The sequence below is a fragment of the Paramisgurnus dabryanus genome, chromosome 22, assembly GCF_030506205.2.
Source record: "Paramisgurnus dabryanus chromosome 22, PD_genome_1.1, whole genome shotgun sequence".
Taxonomy (NCBI): domain Eukaryota; kingdom Metazoa; phylum Chordata; class Actinopteri; order Cypriniformes; family Cobitidae; genus Paramisgurnus; species Paramisgurnus dabryanus.
In genome coordinates, this window is record NC_133358.1 from 18,556,153 (window position 1) to 18,569,910 (window position 13,758).

General features: G+C 37.4%; 1 protein-coding gene across 1 annotated transcript in view; it reads right to left on the reverse strand.

The window, feature by feature from the left end:
* cntnap2a (contactin associated protein 2a) overlaps positions 1–13,758 on the reverse strand; it is a 431,066-nt gene that overhangs the window by 44,388 nt on the left and 372,920 nt on the right. Inside the window, exon 17 of the mRNA XM_065258074.1 lies at positions 3,859–4,077. Coding sequence (XP_065114146.1) covers positions 3,859–4,077 — 219 coding nt within the window. The remainder of the gene's footprint in view (positions 1–3,858; positions 4,078–13,758) is intronic.

Sequence of the window (13,758 nt, forward strand, 5' to 3'; positions counted from 1 at the left end):
ACGTGACTCTCCAGGCAAACATAGAACACTTATATGAGGGTGTCAGGATCCTGGTACTAGAAACAAGACTAAACACATATAATGACATTCAGGATCCTGACACTGTGTACATGCATTTAGTTGTTATCAGATGCAAAACGAACCCCGGCTGGTATGCAAAGCATCACAACACTTAAAAAACACAAACAGCAAATTGGAGAAGCAGTATTGTGAAAGTCTTCTACTGTACACTCAATTGATTTTAATTAAGCCGATGACCTGGAGACAAATTCTCTGATATAGTCACTGAAATAAAGTTATGCAGAGCCTTTCTGGTCAGCTGTAAAGGGGATTTATTTGAATGGATACTTTTGATATTATAAAAGTAAAGAAACAATATTTTATGCACACTATAATAAACTAAATAAAAATAACTTTCCAGTTAAATTTGATGTCATGGTTTATTTATTTTATTTATTTCGTAATGCAATTCCAATATTGGCTATTCATGGCCACACAAGTTGGGGAAGAACAATTTGGCATGTAAAATAAATCTACATATGTGAAGTTTTAGCTCAAAATACCCAATAGATAATTTAGTATAGAATGTTAAAATTGACAATTTGTAGGCGTGAGCAAAAATGTGCCATTTTGGGTGGGTCCTTTAAAATGCAAAAGAGCTGATCTCTGCACTAAATGGCACTCCCTTGGTTGAATAGTGCAGATTAAGGGGCGGTATTCTCTTCTGACATCACAAGGGGAGCCAAATGTATTTTTTTTCCTGCTAGCAGAGAATGGTTTACCAAAACTAAGATACTGGGTTGATCTTTTTCACATTTTCTAGGTTGATAGAAGCACTTGGGGGTGGACCCAATTATAGCACTTAAAAATGGAAAAGTCAGATTTTCATCATGTCTTTGGACTGTAGGAGGAAACTGGAGACACCGGAGTAAACCCACATTGACACAGGGAAAACATGCAAACTTCACACAGGCAAAAGTGCTGATTTGATGTCATATATTTCTTCTGCCTTTGTGTGTTAATTAAGAATAAACTTCACAAAGCTATGATGTGTCTTATTTAAAGTGTTTCTTCTTTTAAAAACTTTTCATAGTTAACCGTGAATTGAGTAAACTAGAGGGAATGAAAGCAAAGAGTCTGTTAAGACCTTTTAAAGTTCACTGCCTCCATATCTGATGAGCCCTGCATGGGAAATTATTCTCTAATGAAACTGTAATGAATTAGCATATTACATTTATTAGACCATCCTGCCCAGTGGAATCATTTCCTCTGCTTTTACCCTGCAGTGCGCAGGATGATTTTGGCCTTATACTGCAATGGATGATAATATCTCATGTATAGATATAGACAGTCAAATAGATATTCATTAATTCCTAGGTTACACTACTGTATATTACTTGTTGGGTACAATGTACAAAAAAGTTACCTACTGTCCTGACAAGCCCACGATGCTGGCTTCCCTGTGGAGAACCAATACAGGCGTGCAAGCGAGATGACAGAAAAAGAAAAACAACACGAGCAAAATAAATAAATAAATAAATAATAAGAAAAAACATGCAATGCTGCGAATACTTAACAGTGCATAACAAATACCTCTGAACAGACGGTAATAAAAGAACAGTAAAAAGAAAATATAACTGAGAGATGAAACAACAATGAAAGGAACATGCAAACCTGCTGAAATGGGTTTGTGACTCTTAAATCAAAAAGTCTGGTTGTTATTTGATATGAAGTCAATTAAGAATTTGCATGAATTTAAATAAAAAAAATAAAAAATAAACGTTTGACAGGTCTGGACATCTCCAGCTCTGCTCTCTCAGCAGATACAAACCAATTAGTTTTCCCACTGAGGGTCAGAGACCAAAGACAGAGAGTTGCTCATAGCGGACAATCATTGCAAGAGTTTACAATATTTTGACTGAAATGAAATCCAACCTCTTTTAGATGTAAGGTCAAAAAGCAATTACATTTTTACTGCTTCGTGGACAACATGTAAATGAGGTTTACTGTGAATCAAATCTATCCACAATTGTGGTTAGAAAACACTGCTTAACAAAATCAAGCAGTAATGTTAGGGAATTTAAAACAAAAAGCTCATTCATGGGAAAAAGGAAATTTCCTTGATGTCTATTTTTTTAAATGGCCGACCTTAAAGCCCCAAGAGAGCCACATTGGCGAATGATGTTCCCACTTTCTGTTAATGAGCATCAAAGTCATTTGTTGCAAAGAATAAGTCAAAGAACAAAACAGCACAATGAAAGCCCAAAGCAATGGTGTTTTATAGATAATTGCCTGATGAGTGATATGACACTTTAAAAGCTATAAATAACTATTGCTAATGTTAATATTGCACACACCATTAAAAAACACCTGCTGTGCCAAACCATTTTTTTAGCTGTATTCAGTTAAACCCAATTTTCTATTCTAGCAGTGGATTTTTCTTAAAGGAATATTACATTTTCTTAAAAGAAAAATCCAGATAATTTACTCACCACCATGTCATCCAAAATGTTGATGTCTTTCTTTGTTCAGTCGAGAAGAAATTATGTTTTTTGAGGAAAACATTGTAGGATTTTTCTCATTTTAATGGACTTTAATAGAGCCCAACATTTAATACTTAACTCAACACTTAACAGTTTTTTTCAACGGAGTTTCAAAGGACTCTAAACGATCCCAAACGAGGCATAAGGGTCTTATCTAGCAAAACGATTGTCATTTTTGACAAGAAAAATAAAAAATATGCTCTTTTAAACCACAACTTTTCGTCTAGGTCCGGTCCAGCGTGACCTAACGTAAATGCGTAGTGACGTAGGGAGGTCACGTGTTACATATATAAAACGCACATTTGCGGACCATTGTAAATAATAAACTGACACAAAGACATTCATTAGTATCAGTTGACATACAACAGCGTAGGAACGGTCCTCTTTCAACACACTTGTAAACACTGGGGCGGAGTTTCGCGTTCGTCCTCTGTGACCTTTTGACATCATGACGTAGTGAGTGGGGTCACGCTGGCTCATCACGACCGGATCTAGACGAGAAGTTGTGGTTTAAAAGAGCATATTTGTTATTTTTATTGTCAAAAATGACAATCGTTTCGCTAGATAAGACCCTTTTGCCTCGTTTGGGATCGTTTAGAGTCTTTTGAAACTCTGTTGAAAAAAACTGTTAAGTGTTGAGTTAAGTATTAAATGTTGGGCTCTATTAAAGTCCATTAAAATGAGAAAAATCCTGCAATGTTTTCATAATTTCTTCTCGACTGAACAAAGAAAGACATCAACATTTTGGATGACATGGTGGTGAGTAAATTATCTGGATTTTTCTTTTAAGAAAATTGACTATTCCTTAAAAGGTGAGGTGAATGGGGCATTTCTGGGTCCTGTTTCGTTAAATACAGTACAGGTTTAAATAGATACACATGCATTTATATTGGTGACTATAAATACATTTCCCCCGGCATATACGGTAGGCCACTGTGCTCATGTACTTTCAAAGACTGATTTTTCTGGCAGAAAAAAGCAAGAGAGCGAGAGTACAGAATAACAAATACATAAAGTAGACAAAAGATTGAGAAAGAAATAAGGAGTGATATTGTCTTTTTTGAGTATATGCTAATGAGGACAAATCCTTCATCACCCTCCAGATCACGCCTCTGTAAAATAACACTTCTAGAAAATATGTGTGTGTATGCTTGCTGTTGCACGTCTGGTTTAGTGAACATACCCATATTGTTCGTGACAGGTGTCACACATGTGTAAAAAAAAGAGAGTGCTGTCTTGCGTTGTATCATTGTATGTGTAATACATACTAGTGGCACCAGAAATCCATATTTGTGGATATGTGTGTGGTTCTTACCCACATAGAGTTGGCTGTAGAGCTCTAGACGCGTGTGTCCTTGTGTAGGAGCAGGTCGAACCTCCTTGTATTTCTGGTCTAGGGTCAGAATGGCCTCTTTCGTATTCCTCTCGGCACTCACTTTGTGCCACTGGTCGTCATTCAGCGGGGCAGGAGAGTGAACGTTGAGCTCCACAGGCCCATTTCCCACGTCGAACGAGAACGACACCACCGTAGATGCTACGGGGAAAGTCAAACATATTGAATTCAGTGCATTGCTTTGGGGCGAAGACTGTACGTTGGGTGACTGATGAGAGGCCTGTACACAAGGACAAATGACCACACAGTTAGATGCAGCTAAATGTGTTTAACATTGAAATGGATTTCATTGGCTATTCAATAAAAGTTAGGTAAAAGTCACGTAAAGGTTTGAAATTAGTATGAGTAAAGATAGATGTATAGGCAATTATAGCACATTACATTCCTAAATACACTTGGCATTTGTTACATTAGTTGGTTCTGCATACTTTGGCAATTTAATGAAATGGTTTCTTTTATGCTCTGATTTTATTTTTCCAACCCTAATGTTGTTTTCAGAACAAAAATGCAGTGTTTTAAAAAATGTCCAATTACCAAACCTGTTGAAGCTCAGGTACATCATTAAAACAGCCCTTAAAGTACACCATGTTCACCCTGCTGAATTTATTCCAGCTTTTTATTAGTTGTTGCTTATTCTTCTGCATAAACAGCGAAGATTGACAGCTGCACTACTGGAGGATGAGACGGTATTTATAGCGAGAGGAAAAGTATGTTTGCGCCACAACTTCCCATGTCATTTTTGGCCCCAGTAGGCGAGGACTCTTGGGGTTCATACTTTGGAAATCGTAAATTAAATTCAGTCCCGGAGACACGTCAACTGTGCCATCCTTTACCCACGATGCACAACTCCTCTCTAACAAATGCCAAAGTTTTATAGCACCTTAATTTATAATTAAAAATGTGACACAGACTCAAAAATATGCACATTACATAAAAGCCAAGAAAAACACAATCATTTAATTTGCACAGTGCGGAGAAGTCATTTTAAAGGATAAACCTGGCTTATAGTCAAACATATCTCTGAATTCATTGGACCGATCGGCTCTATTTGAAGGGGGTTACTATGGTTGCACAGCTGAAGCTATATTGGATCTGCTTTGTGCTGGCAAAGCGATGAGCATGGAGTGATAATTGGACGCTGCTTTTGTCACCAGTTTATGAAGTTAAAGGGCCGTGATATGATGCAAATCTGTGAGGCAGGTGCAGACACATCTTATCAGTTATGAACTCAAGCGTACTGCAGTATCTGCAACGCACTGGAGAATCAACCTGTGTGCCTTTTACTAGGTTTTATATCCTGCTTATTGCAAATAACCAAGCCCTTTCATGACAGAACAGCTGGACACCCAGATGCAGATACACACGCAAAACGCCTACAGAAAGAGCACACCTGAAATTTATCAGTCTGATTGGTAATTCAATTCAATTTATTTATATAGCGCTTTTCACAATTGGTAATTGATTCAAAGAAGCTTTACATTAATAGAAGCAGTAAAAAGCACAGAAAAACGACAGATGGCACAACATAATACACGATAGCATAAGCAGCTAAATTTTCTGCGGCTATGAATCAACATTATAAGCGAGCGTATTACTAATGTAACGTATAGAAGAGGGTGCTAAGTTAAGCCCAAGAAGGCTGCCTCCCCGGGTTGAAAACCCCCCTAGGAGAAAAAACCCCACAGACATTTTAGCCAGGGAAATAAAAAAGTCCTAGGAGGGAAAAACCCATGGGAGATATATATATATATATATACACATGTAAACGGATAAGGAGATTAAGTGGAGATTAAGCGGGTTCTGCCGGGGGTCGTTGGTCAGGCATCAGCTGGGCATCCCGTTGAAGGACGGACAGTAGATCAAAGGTGTGCCGGCCTTCACATTTACCTGAACTGGGTCTGTTTGTCTCATTGTCCTCGGGGTCGAGGACGAGACAGGGAGAGAGAAACAAAATCCTATTAGCATAGGGGCCGTTCACATGTAATGCAAGTGTCACACAGTTATGTGGTTTAAATCAGCTTGGTTCCAGACAGGCTAACTATTGCGGCATAAGTATGTTACCCACAGTTGAGTATTTAGCAAATTGGGGGCCCAATGCGAAGGTATCTATGGTAACTATGGGTCCCCATCAGGTCTTTAAAAGAAAATGAAACATTGGTAACACTGAAAGGGGTTAAACAGTGTCAATATTTTAATTTAAATTGTATTTTTTTACTTACTCCATTGCAGCATCTACAGGTATATGCCTATATTCAAGTTATATATATTTATGTTGATCTATAAAAGTTGTGCAAGGACAATTTGGCATCGCCCATCAGAAAAAAATGTTTCCTAGCTGTCATTGCACCTAAAGAGTTCATATTAGTACCTCAGAGGTATATATAAACCCTTTATCCAAAGCAATTTACATATAACATCTTACAGTTATATAATGCGGGACGAAAGTAACAAAGCAATTTTCTACGACCCCTTATAACATTTTCATCCCAAACTATGACAGCATTAACACACAAACCCTTGACAGACCTGACAAATATCACGTTATTTACTCAACGTTTTTCACGTGTAGATCGAGAAAGGTGTTTTCAACCATGATAAGTAAATCCCTAAACCGGTCATTTTTTCTTATACCGCGTTGTGTTTCTGGTTTCATTAACATACTGATCAATCAGGTTATTTGGTGCTCTGAAGTTTGACTTCTCAGAGTTTTTCAAAATAAAAGTAATTCGGTTTAAATGTCAGGAGTTTATGTCGTGACAAAGTAACACTTGTTACTTTTGTCCCGCCGCTAATACTGTTGTATATGTTGACAATTAATATTATTCTAATTTGATTTAATTTAATTTTCATATTATTCAACCTGAATTTTTTTTTATTCTCAACAATTTAAGTTTGTACTGTCGGTTGCTTTTGAAACATTTGATAAAACTGAAATTTAAAATGAAAATGTAATTTCATTATTTTTTACAAAGATAGATTACAAAATATGTTTGCAGTTACATATCAACAAGCTCATAGTCAGGTATATTTTACTAAAAACAAGTGTAACACAAAAATCTTGTTTTGTTGTGTTACTTTTGACCCACCTGTGTGTTCCTTTCGTCACTGCTGACAGGGTCAAAAGTAACAATGCGCTCCCTGTCAAAGTAAAATTATACTGAAGTCGTTTTACATTTGTTCAAAATCTCACCTGGTATTGATAGACCACCCAGCAAAAATATATCTCTGTCTAAAACATTATCTTTTAAAATTAAGTTAAGTTTTTTCTGAAAATTTTTACGCTTCCCCTGCTCTCCCACAGCCTTTTGCGCTGCTAATGCAAAAGGTTCAAGCAATGCAGTACTTGCTTTAGAGACAGTGACTACATGAAATCTGATAGATATAGCTGTCTGCTGAGTCTGCTGAGTTCATTTGTAACCCTAAGGCACAGATGAAACACAAAACACTTATCCACTCTTATTTCCAGAACTTCCAACCATGATGACATTTTAATATCTCCTATTCTGATCCATATATCTTTACAGTCACTCGTTATGTACTCATTATGTGTTCCTGCTGCTGTCACTAGGGGGTGCTGTTTTACTGTTCATCAGATGCAGGTGCAAACAGAAAGAATTAGGAGTGAAGGACGGCGTTTCAGTATCATTCATAGAGCCACCTGTTCAGCACACATTCTGAAGAGGAGGGTAACAATGGCACGGTCAGCCAGCGCTCGTAACCTGTGGCACAGCGCCATGAGACTGCTGTCTCATGGCAGAACAGTTGTACCCAGCAGAACAGTTGTACCCAGTTTTAGCTGAGTTACCAAGACACATGCTTGCATAAATGCACATATGTTATGTATTCGAACACATTTGTATTATAATGATAGTGTCAGGTGTAAAAATAACAATGGCGGCTCACTAATTCAAGTGTTCGGAGTGTCAAGTGTGTGGTTCCCTTTTCCAAAATTTGTGTTCTGCGTTTCCAAAGATACTTTGTGCATCACGTGTCATGCCAAAATAAGTGCCTGCTGCAGACGTGTCAAAGCCGTTTATGATAAAAGAGACGCTGACGTTCACAAAATACACGAAGACCCTCCCTTAACAGTAAACTCTGATTAGGCATGAGATTGTGCGAGTATCTGGCAAATGCCGAGCGTCTCTTTTATCAGGATCTCTCAAAGTGCAGAACACTTTGTTATTTTGAAAAAAGGGACCACACACATGACGGGCTACATACATGTACTTTGCATCGAGCGCCCTCGAAAAAAGAAGTCACCGGCCACCACTGGAAAATAATGCCCCAATAATTTGGTTTACTTAGCGTTTGCTCTCTGTTGACCACAAAAGGTGACATTTAGAAAAATTTCCAGCCATTTTCTACGCAATTACAGGTAATAGAAAGTGGAGCTTCAAAACAAGTGCAAAAACAGCATCGAATTACCATATGAGGCCATATGATATATGCTTTTTGTAAGGAGCAGACTGAGATTTAACTCGTCATTAAGCTGAAATGGACTCATAAGGTTTCCAAGTTCAACCCACTGATTCGCTTGCAGCAATTACCAACTCACTGGAAGGAAAAATCAGTGAATAACAACTTAATCTGAAAAGTGATCACGATTTTTGTGGTGCCTTTGTGTCCTTTTTGAACCCTGAGAGCTCCAGGCCCTCTGGGAGCTTAAGTGCCCTTTAAAAAAGACCTAATATGTATCACCTAATATGACGCGCAGCACACATTTTGAAATTACGAACCACACACATGATGGCAATCAAAATCTGTGCAGTTAGTGCTGTCCTGGCTGCGTCCACGTCCTGCACCCCCTTGGTTATTTTACATTTTTGATGTGTTCATTGTTTAGTCCTTTCATTTATCTGTCATGTTTTCTTGGTCTTGTGTGTTCCCTTAAGAGAGGGGTACTGTCAGGATCCGGCCATAGTATCCGGTTTAATATTATGTCTTGTCCCATGTCTTATGTGAAGGCTTATGATCTTGTGTTTCGAGTCATGTGCCTTCGGTGTCTCGTCTCTTGACCCCGCCCTCTTGTTCTCCCTGTTAATTGTTTAATCATTAGTTTATTCCCATCACCTGTTCTTCCCTTGTTATCTTGTTTAGTTTTTGCTATTTAATCCCTTTGTGTCCTTGGTCCTCTGCTGGTTCATTTTGTTCTGTTCTCGTGTTTCGTGTGGTAGTTCAAACCAAATATCTTGTCAAGTTTAGTGTATCTGTTTAGTGTTTCATGTTGTGTACCCCCTCGTGGGTTTTTGTTTAATAAAGTGTTTTCTGTTTTCCCTGACATCTTGTGCTTTTGGGTTCATCTGTCCCGCAAATTCAAAATATGTGTTGTTGCATCATGTTAACCATGTGCATCACATGTTTTGTAAAAATAAGTGCCTGCTGCATACGCATCAAAACCGTTTATGATAGAAGAGATGTTCACAAAATACACGCAAGACACTGCCACTGATTACACATGAGATTATGTGAGTATCTGTCAAACGTGAGCGTCTCTTTTATCATAAACCCTTTAGATGGGTCTGCAGCAGGCACTTATATAGACAAGACACGTGATGCACATAGGATCACTCGACGCACAGAACACATTTTGAAATTACGAACCACACACATAATGGGCAACATACATGTTGTGACGAACTTCGCATCGTGCGCCCTCGGAAAAAGAAGTCACCGGCCGCCACTGCCTCTGAGATACTAATATGTATCAATTTTTCTTACAGTGCAGAAAATGACACTCAGGATTTCATTGAGGGTGAGTAAATTATGTTTTTAATTAATTTTTTGACAGTATTATGTCTTATATATTAAGACATAGAAAACAAGTTCTCTTTGAGAGTGGTGTAAATTTTGTGCGACCTAGAGAGCAAATGATATAGAAAGAAAGGGGAAAATGGAAGAAGGGGGCAGACCTGGCAGGTGTGTGGTTCAGACTAGGGCTGCGCCACCATTCTCAGACCTCTGATCCTTGTAATTGGATTTACTGCACTTGGACAGTCTCAACATGTCACTGTTCTTGTGGAGTGAATTCGTTTATGTGCACGCATGCTTGTGTTATATGTGCGGACCGCTCCTCTGTCCACAACTGTGGGCATTCACCCAACCTCTGCTCTTACATTTAACAGGAAAAACAAACAAAATCAACCAGCCAAACGGCAAAAGGGGTTTGTTGTTATATGGGCATTTTTGATAGTCTGCCAAACTGGCTGAGAGCATCAATGAAGCAAACCTGTTAATGATACCACATGATCGGCTTTCATAAACAGTACCAATGCAAAATTGTAATAGAGAATATTTTCATATCCAGACGTGAATGCTAATTAACTATTTAATGCAAAAACGTTAATGCGACAGAATTATCTTTTTCTTTCTGCTTTCTAAGGAAGTTTAAGAAAATATAGACAACAATACTTCAGCTTAATCCTAGACTTAGGCCAATCAGTAATAGCACTTTGTTGGCAGAATCCAACAGAATTAAACATCATACTGATTTTACAGCAAAGTCCTCTAAATGCTTGTGTATGGTGTGCATACACAGTTTTTTCCCGATTTTGTTGAGGTTTTAACACCAAGTTATTAGAATAATGACTGATTTTTTGAGCCTTTATTCAGAAAGGCCAGTGAATCGTGACTTGAGACTTTTTAAAAAGCAGAGATTTTTGCTTTTTACTTAGAGGAATTTGCAGCGAAAAACAGTCAAATTTGTGAAATACAACCAAAATGACTAAAGTGACATTTGTGAAAATAAGGCATTTCAATTACTGACTAATAACATTTTCATTGCCATTAAAGTGAAATTACTGAACCTAAAAAAATAAGAGCGTGATAAAAGCCTTAATTACAAGAAAACATGCAAGACGCACTTTTTGCATCTGAACTCTTCAATTGTATTTTTTTTAAAGCATAATATGTTGTGCATCTTTCCTAACTCCAACTCGAATCCCATTATTAACTCTTTCCCCACCATTGACGAGTTAACACGTCAATTAAGAAAAAAAGCTTCCCTGCCAAAGACGTGTATTTCCTGCTTTCTGCAATACTGCTTTTATCCACCAGGTAGGCTCTTCCGCAACTTATAAAACCCGGAAGTATCGCCCTAGGGCAAGCAGCTGTATGTCCGTGTAAGTTTTGAAAATCGCTCTGGATCTGATCTCTATCAAAAGTCATTCACAAAAATGGAATTATCTCAAAATTTGGTGTTTTTAAAGAAACCTACCCATATTTGAGAGGTGATAAAAGAGGACTAATGAAGGAAGAATGAAGGTTGAAAGTTTCTTTTAGTTGATATATTGTATGTTTATATATTTTAAGAAGAACATTTTCTGAAAGGCATTAAACTTTTGTGAAAATCATGAAAAATGCTGCCGCTGGCTGTCAACTTTTTTTTAAATGCTGACGTGGAAAGAGTTGAAATGCATTGGTAGACTACAATAATTGTTAGCTTGTTGGCAAAATGTTTAACAATCTCTCAACTGTAAGTCGCTTTGGATAAAAGCATCTGCCGAATGAATAAATGTAAATGCATAAAGAGAACAAATACTGGAGGAGTCAATGCAAGCTCCAGTGATTTGTGTTATGAAAGCAAAAGGGAGACATACCTCTTAGGTATATTCTTAGGTTATTAAACGCCATCCATCCATTAGAAAATATAGTCCTGACATGTTAACAGTCTCAGTAGGTTGCTAGATACATAACAATAAGCTGTAGGTGCTGTGCAGTGATGGAAAAGTAGCTTGGTCCAGAGGTCATACGTTATTGTATAAATCACATCTATTGACAAATCAGCACCAAGGACAGAAACTATCCATTTTATAATCAGTTTACCTGTAATTTGAAGACAATAACTGGTTTTGATAACAATCTCAAGCTGATGTTACACAGAGACTAAAAGAGCGAGTAATAAATATTGAAACAGATCAGAGAGGGAGAGAAAGATGTCAGATAGAAAGAGTGCTATTCTGATCTATGAGGCAGATGGCTTTGTATTTCTGTTTCTTGCTTGCTTTTTAATACGAAACAAAAGGATATTTCAGGGGTCTGAACCCCATCAAAGGCTAATGGTTTTTACATCTATTTGTCGATGTATTACTCGAAAGCTCTCGACTTTCGTGCAAACGCTAAGGTGCTCTGTGCTCTGAAGAGTCATGTTGCCATTTCTCAATCCAGGCCCCCTTAGATCCTCCAGTTCATTAAACATGCATCAAAGAGACACTAAGGCTTTTTCTCCATCTAAGTCCACAGAGGACCTGAGCCATCTCCACATTCATCTAGCTGCACAAACAGACTGAAGAAAAGAGCATTGCATTGAAAAAACAAAACTGTTGGGAAGATCTGAGTCTAAAGTCCATGCCCAAAAAATGTGATTTAAAGGGACACTCCACTTTTTTTGAAAATATGCTTATTTTACAGCTCCCATAAAGTTAAACATTAGATTTTTACAATTTTGGAATCCATTCAGCTGATCTCCGGGTCTGGTGGTGCCACTTTTAACATGGCTAAGCATAATCCATTGAATCTGATTATACAGTACCATTAGCATCGCGCTAAAAAATAACCAAAGAGTTTGGATATTTTTCCTATTTAAAACTTGACTCTTCTGTAGTTACATCGTGTACTAAGATAGACAGAAAATTAAAAGTTTTGATTTTCTAGGCTGATATGGCTATGAACTATACTCTCAAACTGGCGCAATAATCAAGGACTTTGCTGCCGTAACATGGCAGCAGGAGGCGCAATGATATTTTAAGTGTTTAAAAATGCAAGGGATCCATCCATGATTTATAATAAGCACTAGTGCATAAGAATCTTAGAAAGGCATATTAATTGGCTTGGTAATTTGTTATAAAAATAACACGTTTGTTGTTAGTCTGATTGAAATTGTTGCAATGTTTTGTTAGAAAAGTATATTCCCTTCAAAGACAAGAAATATCATTAATTTGAAATTGAACATAAAAGAAACTTCTGCAATTAAACATCAGTCTGCTTTGGAAAAACTTTAGACACAAAGAGACATACAGTATGAGTAAATCTGACTGAAGCCTGAAAATTCATCTGCATGACAGAAAGTATAAAGCATGAATTGGTGAAGGCTTATAAATAAGCTTTAGAGATAAAGAGAGAGATATTAAAGGAACAGTGAACACAAAAATAAAATAAAAAATACTGTTATGGTACTTTTAGCAAGAATTTTTGTCTGAGTTTGACACCTCATGGTCATCATTCACTTTTACTGTATGGAAAAATCTAATTTTACTATCCACAAAAAAGGGCTGAATGATTTGAGTCAACACAATGCAAATGCAGAGCTTCAATTGCAAAAAAATGAGGGTCATATCAGACCATACTATTTAAACGGTATTGTCTCATCCTATATCCGGCTGGGAAAAGGTACAAACTCCTCCAAGCCCTAGCATAAATTAATTGCTCACTCATCGCTAAGGGGGCACCGGAAATGAGAATGGAAAGAGAGATGTTAGAGATTAGCATGCATGGTTCTTCATGGGATCATTGGTGAAGACCAATAGCGAATCTTAAGTGTGGCATGTGTTCAGACCTCATTTGCAGTCAGCACTACATATGTGACATTTTTATTATGCTTTAAGAGGGCGTTCCAGGTAGATAAAGATCTGTTTTTTTCTCTTAGGAGAGAGAATTCATGGGATAAGAAAAGGTTTGACACACGCTGTGAGATAGTGGCATGGTCATTTTAACTTTTATTTGTAATTTTCAAACTTTTCAATTACTGTGAAGGTCAAAAACTTTACAGATGCCCACTCAAGACATTTACAGTGAAGGGAATTCCTGAAAAAAATACTGTATAAAACA